This window comes from Cervus elaphus, chromosome 11, assembly GCF_910594005.1.
Source record: "Cervus elaphus chromosome 11, mCerEla1.1, whole genome shotgun sequence".
Lineage (NCBI taxonomy): Eukaryota > Metazoa > Chordata > Mammalia > Artiodactyla > Cervidae > Cervus > Cervus elaphus.
The window spans coordinates 100,498,864-100,511,406 of NC_057825.1; the positions used below are offsets into that span (position 1 = coordinate 100,498,864).

Sequence of the window (12,543 nt, forward strand, 5' to 3'; positions counted from 1 at the left end):
CTTCTAAAGCTAAACATATGTCTGCTCTGTGACTCAGGAATTTTCCTCCCAGGTATATGCTCAAGAGAAAAGCATAGGCCTAACAGGAATGTTCATAGCAGTTATATTTATAACAGCCCCAAACTAGAAACAACTCGAATATCCATCAACAGTAGAACGGATTGTAGTATAGTCATACAATGGAATACTATATCATCAGTGGAAAAGAACAAATTACTGATGCATACAAGATAGTTGGGCTTCCCAGGTGGCACTAGTGGTGAAGAACCTGCCTGCCAATGCAGGAGACATAAGAGATGCAGGTTTGATCCCTGGGTTGGGAAGATCCCCTGGAAGAGGGCACGGCAACCCACTCCAGGATTCTTGCCTGGAGAATCCCATGGCCAGAGTAGCCTGGCGGGCTACAGTCCATGGGGTCACTAAGAGTCTGACACGACTGAAGGGACTTGGCATGAAGGCACAATGTAATAACTGATTCAGGCAAGGATCTTCAATGGAGTCCAAAAACACCAGGTGAACTTTTGTTGGGAAGCAATACGTTCAGATGACTTACTAAGTCGAAAAGGAGAGATGATTAATTATAATAAGGGAATTTGGACAAACATTGGAACAAAGTAATCAAACTTAGCATTAGGAACAACAGGACAAACTGGCATTTTGAGTTTCTTGATATGATTTGAGGATTACACAACAGTCAGGTAGATTTCTTACTAAAAATGCTTAATCTGGTTCTAATCATGAGAAAATAATCAGAAAATACAGATTGTGGGACATTCCACAAAATGACTGGCCTGGACTCCTCAAAATGTTAATGTCATGAAAGACAAAAAGAGGTTGAAAGATCATTCTAGACTGAAGCAGCCTACAGATGTAGGGCAAAGAAAATGCAATGTGTTATCATTGATTGAAAACGGATGGTGGAGCTATAAATGACATTTTGGGATAACTGTGGATGAAATAAAACTGACTATATATTAGATAGGGCTTCCCAGGTGGCTCAGCAGTAAAAGAATCTGCCTCCCAATGCAGGAGACGCAGGTTTGATCCCTGGGCCGGGAGATCCCCCAGAGAAGGAAATGGCAACCCACTCCAGTATTCTTGCCTGGGAAATCCCATGTGCAGAGGAGCCTGGCAGGCTACTGTCCACGGGGTTGCAAAAAGTTAGACACGACTTAGCAACTTAGTAAATTTAATTTACAACTTAAATTCTTTTATTTAAGACCAAGGACAACGTCTCTTCCACCACCACTCTCAACTCTGGACAGATAATGCAAATTGCCAACCTCTGATTTCTACCCCTTCAATTTGCCTAAAAGGACCACTTATCCCTTTAAAATGTCATCCCCTTAGCATTATGAGACCATCTAGCTCAGTCAAGATGTCCTCTTTCCATCATGGCACACCCTGTTTCCTGTGCAAGGATTTAGCAGCGTACATACACATCAGGGTGTTGGAAATAATTCTCCTCTCTCCCTAGGGAGATCCACAGTGTCCTCTGTTAGGATATTTTTAAAAAATGCAAAACTCTTCTCTCACATTCTGAGTAAGCTATGTCCCATATCACCAATGACTTCTCAATTAAATCTCTTTTGTAACATAGTCTTAATTCCTTTGTAGCCCTCACAGCATTATAGTAATTGTTCAGTAAGGATGTTCTGAATGTATTGCATTTACATTGCTTTTATCCAGTATCAATTCTCTTTTGCTGGTTGAAGGCTGAATGCTCACTAAAGGCTTTTCCATATTCCCTGATTTTCCCTCCAGAATGAGTTTTCTGATGTTGAGAAAGGGATGAACTCTGGCTGAAAGCCTTACCACATTCCTTACACTTATAGGGTTTTTCTCCAGTGTGAGTTTTCTGATGCTTTGTAAGAGATGAGCTCTGGCTGAAGGCTTTTCCACAGTCCTTACACTTGTAAGGTTTCTCTCCAGTGTGTGTTCTCTGATGACGGATAAGGGCTGAACGGTCACTGAAGGCTTTGGCACAGTCGTTGCACTTGTAGGGTTTCTCCCCCGTGTGAGTTCTCTGGTGCTGAGTCAGGGCTGAGCAGTAGCCAAAGGCCTTCCCACATTCGTTACACTCATAAGGCCTCTCCCCGGTATGAGTTCTCTGGTGCTGAATGAGGCCTGAGCGATCACTAAAAGCTTTTCCACACTCATTACACTTATAGGGTTTCTCTCCAGTGTGGATGACCTGATGCTGGGTAAGGAATGTGCTTTGGCTGAAGGCCTTCCCACATTCATTACACTCGTAAGGTTTCTCTCCAGTATGAATTCGCTGATGTTGAGTGAGGTATGAACTCTGATTGAAGGCCTTCCCACATTCATTGCATTCATAAGGTTTCTCCCCAGTATGAATTATATGGTGCCTAATAAGGGCTGAGCGGTGACTGAAGGCTTTCCCACATTCGTGACATCTGTAAGGTTTCTCTCCCGTGTGAATCCTCTGGTGCAGAGTCAGGTGTATGCTCTGACTGAAGGCTTTGCCGCATTCATTACATTCATAGGGTTTTTCTCCTGTGTGAATTCGCTGATGCAAGACAAACGCTGAGTAATAACTAAAGGCCTTCTCACACTCATTACACTTCCAAGGTTTCTTTCCTGCACAGATTTTCTCATGTTTCATTAGATCTGAACTTTGCTTCAAGTTCTTTTTAAATGAATCACGGCTGTGTCGGCTCTCTCCTTGCTGTTGGACAAGTAATGACCTCCGACTAAAATTTCTTCCAAATTCATCACACTGGTAGCTTCTCTCCCCAGAAGGTTTCGTCTGAGGGCCAACCTCTTGTATTAAACGTTTCTCATGGTTTTCCTGCTGATTCTTTAAAGAATCTTCACATTCACTGGAACTTTCCTTTGGAAATCTCTCTACTAACACCCCAGGGGTTGATTCTTCTTCAGAAATGTCCTGCTCTGGGGCTACCTCCTTGCTCTCTGGTTCTGTACCCCAGTCTGAAATAAACAAAACTACAATGTTATAATTTCTTACACTGGGAGAAAAATAATTGCTGTGAAAGGAAAATAATGAAAGAAACAAAAAATGCTTACAGGGAACAGAGGAGCTTGGAAATTCCCACAAATAGCCTTGCAACCTTGAGTGAGCATGAGAAAAGAAAGATGACTGGGCGAAGGGGTGCAGAGGCATAAAGGGAGAGGTGAGCAGGTACTCAACAGTCCCGTGTCTAGCATGGGAGGAAATGAGAAAGAGTAATAGAACAAGACTAAACAGAGGTGATGGGGGGAACAGCAGATAACAAACATGGTCTGGTGGAGACTGGGGGGATCAGAGAGGGATGGTCTGCCAAGGACTGCCCACTGTCACAACCTTATCAGAGCATCATGTTCTGAAAATGTCCATTGTCAGCTGACCTTACCACCAATCTTTTCTTATTCTAGTATGTCCCAATCACTGCTAGCAGGCTGAACTTCTAAAACCATACCTCTTAACACAAAAACCTTTGTTGGTTCCGCTGTCTCAGAGTGTGACACAAAATCCTAGAAGCTAGCATTCAAGGTAGTCCAGATCTACAAATTAAATTAGTAACTGAAAGGCAACTTAGCAGCTCTGATCACTCCACACTGAAAACACTGGAAAGAGTAAGCCAGAACCAAGTTTTTTCAAAAAATGAGCAATGTATGGGGAGGAGAATTTCAAACCCCTCACAGACTCAGTTTGGTCCAGACTAGGCCTCAAATTCTAGACTTCTTAGTAAGAGTTTGGGGGAGGGGATGGGGAAAGCTGCACCACTAGCAATGTTTAACTATTCCAGGCTTAAATGGTCATTAGTATCCATTCCAACCAAGACTTTACATGACATGAATCAATACAATACAATGTTCTCAATAACATATAATCAGGGAAGTGCTGGGATTATAATGACAAGTTGGTGGAAACAGGTTAAAGGCAAACGGACTTTTGGCTAAGGGGAGTGGAAGAACTAAAGGCCCAAACATTCATAGAGAACACATGGTTAGTGCAGGGTAGTCAGAGACTTGCCTGTCTGGTGTTAAGGGTTCAAGCTGAAGAGAGAAGGTACAATGACTAGGCAGGTAGGTTAGCAAAGGTCTTGAGGGCAGAAGAGGAATACGGAACTGGAAGAGTTAAGTAGCTCACAGTGGGGAATCTGGCAGTAATATGCTGCCTAAGTAGACAAGGATAAGAAAATATAATTAAAAATTAAAGAAAGTATAATTAGCTGGTGGTCTATTACAGCATCCAGTTTGACAGAAGTGATAGGCTCAAATCTTTCAAAAAGTTAGCAGGACTTAATCCTTAGTTATCATTTGCTTAGCATAGAGCCAGGTACTGTTCTAAGCATTTCTCTTAGACTATTTCATTCGATCCTGACAACCACCCCATGAGTTAAAGCTATTGTTATCTGCATTTTACATATTCCCCATTTTACTGTTGGGAAATTTGAGTCACAGAATGGATAATTCCCAGATGGCTTAGATGGCAAAGAATCTACCTGCCAATGCAGGAGACATGGGTTCACTCCCTGGGTTGGAAAGATCCCCTGGAGAAGGAAATGGCAACCCACTCCAGTATTCTTGTCCAGAAATCCCCCATGGACAGAGAAGACTGGCAGGCTATAGTCCATGGGTGGCAAAAGAGCTCGATACAACCTATTGACTAAACAAACAAATCGATACTTCACTAGAGCTGATAAGTAATTCAAATTGGCTTTGAATCCAGGAAAAGTGGTTCCAAAGTCTGCACTCTTAACCACTATGCTATGCTGCCCCCGTTTAGATAGACAGTAAGGCATGGGAAGACTCAGAGACCAATTTATGGCCACTGGTCTGAGACAAAAAGTCACCTTATCCTAAAGAGATATTAATAAAATAGCATATATTAAAAAGCATGGTTTAGAGCCTTGCACCCAAACTATTAATAAATATTTAAGAGTTGATTTCACTTCACCTTATTTGGAGAAGAGAACTGATTTGAAAGGATGGAAAGTATTTGCTTTCCAAAAAATAAACCTATGACTTTACAACAGATCATCATCCACAGAGATACAATGAGGCCCAGGAGAATGGCACTTTAACCTTTCCTTGGGTCTAGCAAAATCAAGCATTTCTAAGATGCTGTTCCCATCTGGGTTTTCTGTTCATGGTTTCCAACAGTCACTCACCTGGATTAGGTGCTTTTGAGACTTTTCTTTCCAGCGTCTCCCCACTCTCCAACTGAGAAATTACATCAGGCTTGGAAATTGGAAGCCCTGTTTACAGGGAAAAAAAAAGGAGTCTCAGTGTATATGTTCAGTGTGAGTGACTTGCTTGTCAGAGAGAACAGGATAAGACAGGATTTCTCTGAAGAAGTTAGGAAGATTGATATGTGGTCTACTTGAGTTCAGAACCAGTGAATCACTTGTTTTCACCTCTCCCTATTAAAAAAATAAGCACCCATTTCCTTTTTTTTCCCCTTTAGCCACAGATTTATTATTTGAATATTTGCAACTATTATTCTATACAAATTTCTTATAAAACTCTACATTCCATATTTCTAGGTCACTTCACTCTCCATTTTATGTACCATTTTCATGAAGAAATACTTCCCAAATCACAATCTGCTTTGACAGTGTTTGCTGTTGTTTAGTTGCCAAGTGTCCAACTCTTTGCGACCCCATAGACTGCAGCCCACCAGGCTCCTGTGTCAATGGGATTTCCCAGGCAAGAATACTGGAGTGGGTTGTCATTTCTTCTCCACACCCATTTCTTAAGAGGTGTTTCTCCTAGAACTTTGTCTCAGCATCCTCAGTCAGGAAATAGGGAAGAAGGATGGCTACTGCCTTGGCAAATACAGTTTTTAAAAGGTGTTCATTTCTGATTCTAGAAGTGTTAAGCCTGTGTTTAGAAGCAAAGAGCAGAAGATACCTGCCTTATACCGGGATTAGGAATCATTGCATCTAAGAACCTCAGAGCTCCTAGGAACTGAGGAAGTCAGGGTACCACATTGAGTAATTTCGCAGGGTGGGGGTGGGGGTGGGAGTGCTGCTTACCGAGCAAGACCAGATTCCTAGGCTTCTCAGGCTCGCCTCCCTGCGGAGGGTTCAGCTGTTCCCACTGGGTGACAGCCTCGGCCATGTCCCTGATCATCGATCCCTGAAAACCAACCACATCAGTGCTCACCAAGGGACCTCCTACCAGAAGCCTCTGGGCAGGACTCAAGAAGATGGCATAGGAGAAGGAAGACAGGGAGAATAGGAAGGTTAGGCAAAATGACCTCTACCATTCCAACACTGATGTATTTACAACCACAGACTCGCTCCTGACCGCCATGCACCAGAATTGAATATAACCTGCATCTGGGAAGGAACATCTTCAGGGTAAAATCCAAGGATACCAAGTTCCTAGTTTATGTATCAACAAGTTAAATGATAGAACTATAGAAATCCTTACTATTTAGACATGGGAGAGTAGAGGAAATATAAATTAAGCACTTTGTTTATGGTAGGGTTTAAAAATACAAGAGATTCAACAAATAGGAATTACTTTTCCCTCTAGTTTTCCTTTGACAATATAATCAGTCCAATATATTTACAAAAAAATCAGGATGTTTGCTACACATGTTGCAGTATATAGATTTATTTATAAAACAGCATTTTAAGCCCCAATTATTATGAGTTCCCAAAGTGTTTTTGCCATTTCTCCCCAATCAGTCTGACTACTCTGCCACCCACCCCCACCATCTACTCTCTATCCCATCTCACTCCACTCCTCCTGTATTCTCTGTGCCCCAGGCAGCTGGTGGCTGCCTGAAATGTGGGCCACAACTACTTCTGCCCCTTTATACACGTTGCTTCCTGTTCCTGAAAGTTCCCCCTTTGCCCCATCCTTTCAGCTGTTTTTTAAAAAAACTGTATTTATTTTTAAAATTTTTTTGCTATGCCATGTGGCATGGGGGATCTTAGTTTCCCTACCAGGGATCGAACCAGTGCCCCTTGCATTGGAAGCATGGAGTCTTAACCACTGGATCACCAGGGAAGTCCCCCTTTCAGCGATTTTGATCCTGCTCACACTTTGGCTTTCAGCTCAGGGAAGCCTTCCCTGACTCTCTAGGTTGTAGCACCATGGGTTTTCCCTTTTCCTGGGTTATGCACACGGTGAGAAGACTTTGTGATGAACATCTGTCTGTCCCCATTAGACACTAATCTCCACGGCAGCGGAGACCAGGTTTAATTTGCCTCAATGAAGCAGCCCTCTCTCTGGCACAGAGCAGGAACACTAGATATTTGTAACGAGTTCAAAGGAGGAACCTTTGAACAAGAATGAATAGAAACAAGTTTAAATGGGGTGTTCTATGAAAGTGTGCCATGGGGACAGAGGTGGGAGGGGAACGGAAGTTTATCAAGTGTTGAAAACACTGCAGAAGTGTTTACTTTACCTTCCCTTGACCTAGGTGACAGGCAAAAAGTTTAGATTGTTCAGTCAAATGTAGGGAGAGTGAGCAGGGTGGGTAATGTTCCTTTGAATCTATAGCTGAATCTGTTCATGAATGATAAAACAAAAGTCTCATAATTTTTCTAATTCTATTAAAACTTTTCTCTATACAACTTCAAGTTAAAGGAGACACATTGAAACAGACCAGTCCCTGGGATGCTAGCAAATGAACCAGTTATGGCTTTCTTTGAAACACCACTTTTGCCATAGCCCCTTGAATATAAATGTATTGGACTGGCTAAAAAGTTTGTTCAGTGGGTATATATTAAAAAAAATTAAGATGTTTGCTACACATATAGATTTATTTATAAAACAGCATTTTAAGCCCCAATTAGGACTACACACACACATATGTATGCTCCAAAACCAACTGGTTAAGTAATTCACATAATAAAATAAAGTTAAAAGAGCTACCTACTTGAATATTCTCTGCTCAAAATAAGTTAACTATTTTTCTAATACTTGAACAATGAAATCACTTCCCTTTTTGAGTTAGGGTCCCTTAAAGTCATATGCCTCAGGCGTGCTCAGCACAGGCAATATAATTTGTACAGTGTCTTTTCTTTACAAGCAAGGCAGCAGAGACAGACTACCTAGCACTTCCTTTCGGGCTTCAGTTCTGAGAAAACCTCAGCAATCAGACTCATTCATGGAGGGGGCTGCTGCTCAGGGCGCCTGTGCGGGGCCTGGAGGGCAAGTAAACCAATCACGCACCGTCCAGTGGACAGTAGAGCGCCCCTCTTTCCTCTGAAAGCTGTTGTTGTTCAGTCTCTCAGTTGTGTCTGACTCTTTGCAACCCATGGACTGCAGCACACCAGGCTGCCCTGTGCTTCACAGTCTGCTGGAGTTTGCTCAAACTCACGTCCATTGAGTTGGTGATGCCACCCAACCATCTCATCCTCTGTCACCTACTTCTCCTCCTCATTCAGGTCAGAAGCAGTACTGGTGTTTCCTCTCAGAGTTCTGCATAAACTGTCAGCACCTGGATGCTGTGAGGCAGGTCTGACGATGACGGGCAGTCCCAGTGCGTTTACCACAAGGTCTGCTGTTCTCCCAGGGTCCTGGACCAGATCCTTCAGGGCACCTAGACTCATCTCTCCTTAATCAGTCATGGCATGTTTTGTCTTGCTGGGACTCTAAAAACTTTCATGGGGGCTTATCTGTCTTTGCAATAAGATCCTGTGTGGGACTTCCCTGGTGGTTACGAAGGGTGGTTAACCCTTTCCAGTGGTTAAGAATCTGCCTGCCGATGCAGGGGACACGGATTTGATACCTGATTCAGGAAGATTCCACATACCAAGGAGCAACTAAGCCCGTGCACCGCCCCTACCGAGCCCCTGAGCCATAACTACTGAAGCCCACACACCTAGAGCCCGTGCTCTGCAACAAGAGCGGCCACCACAATGAGAAGCCCGTGCGCCACAGCAAAGAGTGGCCTCCACTGTGGCAACTAGAGAAGGCCCGAGCACAGCGACAAAGACCCAGCACAGCCAAGCATAAATTTCAAAAAATAAATAAAAAGTTAAAAAAAGATCCTGTGTAGACTTTCCTGTGGTCTGGCTACAATAGGCATACGCTTCTCTCACCACACTCCATCTAGCTCACTCCACAGTGACACACATTTCCTCTGAAAATCTCTGACTCTCTCATCACTTGGAGACTTTTTTCCAAAGCTGTTCTCTCTCTTGGAATATTCCTATATTCTATTTTCCATCTATGTACTCTCTAATCTTTCAAAATGCAGCTTTTATGCCAACACTTCCCCCCCTAAATACTCTAGAGGATGGAAAAGCTCTTCAAGACCTATGATGACTTGTCGGTACTAGTAATTTCTTTCTATTCTTTTTTGATTTTGAAAAGTTTCTTTAATTAAAAATCTTACTGTCTTACAGTCAAGAATTAAACCCTTATACACAACTAATGAAAGGAAATAATGTTCTTTTGGTGGTCACCACTCTTACAAGGTAACTGTATAGTCTGTGGTCAGAAGTGAATTTTTTTTGTAATTGATGAATTTATTTTTAACTGTTTTGTTCTACTAGTAATTTCAGTATTTAAAATTTCTCTGCATTTAGAAAAATATATTTCTTCTTGCTGTTTAATTATGTTTTATTTTTTTGGTTGTGCTAGGTCTTTGTTGCTGCACGCAGGCTTTCTCTAATCGTGTTCGGTGAGGGGTACTCTCTAGTTGCAGCGAGAGGGCGTCTCACTGTGGTCACTTCTCCTGTTGCAGAGCGCAGGCTCCAGGGTGTGCAGGCTTCGGTAGTTGTGGCCTGAGGGCTCATTAGTTGCAGTGCGAGGGCTTAGTTGCCCCAAGGCACGTGGGATCATCCCTGACCACTGATCTTCCTTATCTATACCTTGTTTCCTCAGTAAACTTCACCAGGCAGAGGCAAATGGCTTTTACTCCTTTGCATCTCACCAGCAGGCCAATTACAACACAGAAGAGCTTGTGCATATCTCGTACTAAGCAGATGGAGAAGTCATGCCAGGAGGCAAAATTCTGCATAAGACAGGAGCAATGACTATCAGGTTCATCATTCATCAGTTTATCAGGATAAAGACAGTGGGCTAGGAATCAGGGCTGAGCAAATCCATAACAATGCTGGAAACCATATTCATGTCCCGAGAACAGAAAAAAAAAAAGAAATTTAAACCCACCTGGGATGCAGGGGTCAGCAGCACAGTGGTCAGGCCATTTTCTTTGGGGTTTCCAGCCTGAGGAAGGTCTGAGTCCTCAGAAAGTGACCCTATAAATAGATACAGGAACCAGGGTGACTACTCTTGTTTGCAGTAAACTCCCAGAAACTGCCAAACACAACGACTTGTTACCTAGGAAGAGTCAACACAGGGAACCAAGGGACAATTCCACAACATCTCTGAAGCAAGACAGCCATGACCATGGCTGCCTCAGGGATCTCCTACGCTACTCTGCCCTTAAATTCCAGCAGAACACTGCTGGAAGATCCTGGACACTTAAAGACATGTTTATTTATATCTCTTATCTGCTGAGTGACAGTCAAAATAAACGCGAAGTCCCGCTTATGTCAATCTCTGCCTCTTAATGAGTCATTCCTGTTTTGGTCCAGGTTCACAGGATGAAAGAGTGGTTAAATTCTTTTTGAATACTGGCCTTCTCAGAAAAGCAATGGGCCGTGGGGGGGCGGGGGGGGCGCGGATCCAGGGCACTAAACAAATCCTGTGACTTCTCAAATCCTCACCTTCCCCATCTGCCAAATGGGTCTATTTGGATATTCTCCTTCCTCTACAACAGCCTTATGGGGCTCCTGTGAGAACAAATGTCATTATCAAAAAGCCAAATGTTCAGATCTGTCGATTTCGTGGGCAAAGAAGGCATACATCAACTCAGAGACGGCAGGGCACCCGAAAGACCAGCAGGGCAATGCAGGTCGGGGGCTCCCCTTAAACCCCAACGTGAGATCAACTAGTAGGAGACGTTATGTGTGTTCTTCCTGAGCCTGCCCCAGCCAGAGGGCAGCCTTTCTCCTTTTTTCTCTCCAGCAGGCGGCATCCCTCTGAAATCCTCACCTCTGCGCTTCGGCTCCATGCTGACTCCCTCCGCGCTACCGCCGGTGACGACTGCGGGAAAAGGGAGAGGCGAACGCGCGAGGGGCCGGGGGTCCACCGCGCCGGCCCACCTAGAGGCCCGGGAACGCTCTCGCGACCCTCGCTGGGCAGCTCGGCGCCCTCCACCCGGGGGCCCTCCCCGGCCCTCCTTCGGGGCACTCAGACTCAAGAGAACACGCACTCAATCCTCCTGGACCCTAGGCTCGACCTCATGAACACCACTGAGTAGGCTTGGCGGGCGACAAAGGCATCTAGGAGCCTGCGGGGCTGAGTCGCGCCGGCCCGGACTCGCTGCTGAACTACGATTCCCAGAATCCTCCGCAGGGCGCGGCGCGCATCACCGGATGCTGCTTCCCAGAGGACCCCGCGGGCGGCTGGCCAGGCTACTTTCTGTGCTGGGGGCTCTGCTGGGTCCCTAGAGGTGCTCAGTCCTTCGGCGCGCTCCTTCCTGGACGCACAGGTGCGGCCGCTTCCTCAGTGTCTACTCTGGGCTCCGACCCCGGAGGTGCTCTGCCGAGCCAAAACCAGCCTCGAGAGGGACACTCACTCTCCGCAACTGTAACTGGCAGAGGGCGGCGCCACCCACCCACCAGGATTTCTCTCTGGCTACGGTGCTCCCTCGGAGGGTAGGCGTCCGCATCCCAAGGGCTGTTCACTCCGCTCCGTCGCTTCCTGTCTACAGCGCCTCCACACCATTGCGGCTCGGGGTGGGGGTGGGGTGGAGACAGATATTACCCTAAGTAACCAGATAGCACCTTGGAATAAGGAAAAGTAGAATCTCAAAAATTATATCTTGGTCTCACAAAACAGCAGAGTGGAGTTTAAATCCCTTGGTATAAAAACCCATTGGTCCCCAGTGAGTCCCCATTGTCTTAAGGGTGGATTGACCTTGAGTTCTCCTAAATTTATTAGATTTCCTAAATTTAAATTTAAGAAATTTAAATTTAGGAAATTTAAATATGAGGATCACTGTTGCCTTCTAGTCTGTCTTTGTGTTTAGCACAACATCCTTCCAGGAAAGCATCCCTGTCTTCCTTAAGAAGCTCCAGTGCCATCAAAGGCCAGTAACTTTGACGTGAAAGTTGATATTAAGAGAGGTAAACAGGGAACCAGTGAATCACCATGGAAGAGGGAAAAACTGGAAAGGATCACCTCAGCTCAACATGGGCCACTTCAACTACTTTCTGCTTTTTTACCAAAGAAGTCCCGCCTCAGTAGCAGAGACGACTTAGGAATTTAACGTCCACAGCCGTTTTTCTCTTCGACTTCTTGAGGAATCAAGATTCTGGCTTTATCAGCATGTTACCTAGTGACTGGCACCTGGTAACCTTGCTCCCCAGCTCCTCCTCACCTCTGGTTATTCATGTGAGTTGTGGGGGTTAATGTACTCTTAGTGGCACAGGCCTGGGGATGAGTGAGGGGGTGAGTGCTGCAGAGCTCAGAAGCTGGCCAACCTGGCCATCCTGGCATCCCAGATAAATTTCTGGGATTAGTAGTCCCACCACTTAT

The 12,543-nt window shown here is 44.7% G+C and overlaps 1 protein-coding gene across 4 annotated transcripts; it reads right to left on the reverse strand.

Annotated features, from left to right (window-relative positions):
* Positions 1-1,193: 1,193 nt before the first annotated feature.
* LOC122704039 (zinc finger protein 501-like) lies at positions 1,194-11,311 on the reverse strand. Of its 4 annotated transcripts, none has more exons than XM_043918740.1 (5): positions 10,996-11,311; positions 10,108-10,196; positions 5,139-5,225; positions 3,049-3,182; positions 1,194-2,952 (listed from the first exon to the last, which is right to left on the reverse strand). In XM_043918740.1, exons 4-5 carry the CDS (start codon positions 3,143-3,145, stop codon positions 1,682-1,684), a joined length of 1,368 nt encoding a protein of 455 aa, XP_043774675.1. In that variant the 5' UTR covers positions 3,146-3,182; positions 5,139-5,225; positions 10,108-10,196; positions 10,996-11,311; the 3' UTR covers positions 1,194-1,681. The 4 variants fall into 4 exon arrangements, with proteins under 4 accessions (XP_043774675.1, XP_043774674.1, XP_043774676.1 ...); XM_043918739.1 differs by lacking the exon at positions 3,049-3,182 and adding an exon at positions 6,006-6,108; XM_043918742.1 differs by lacking the exons at positions 1,194-2,952; positions 3,049-3,182 and adding exons at positions 3,705-4,142; positions 6,006-6,108.
* Positions 11,312-12,543: the final 1,232 nt, after the last annotated feature.

Excerpts from the sequence above, each read along its gene's own strand:
- LOC122704039 (XM_043918739.1), bottom strand. Across the intron at positions 6,109-10,107 it reads TGCTGACCCCTGCATCCCAG|GGATCGATGATCAGGGACAT; the intron begins GTGGGTTTAAAT and ends GTTGGTTTTCAG. Across the intron at positions 5,226-6,005 it reads TAGGAATCTGGTCTTGCTCG|GGCTTCCAATTTCCAAGCCT; the intron begins GTAAGCAGCACT and ends CCCTGTAAACAG.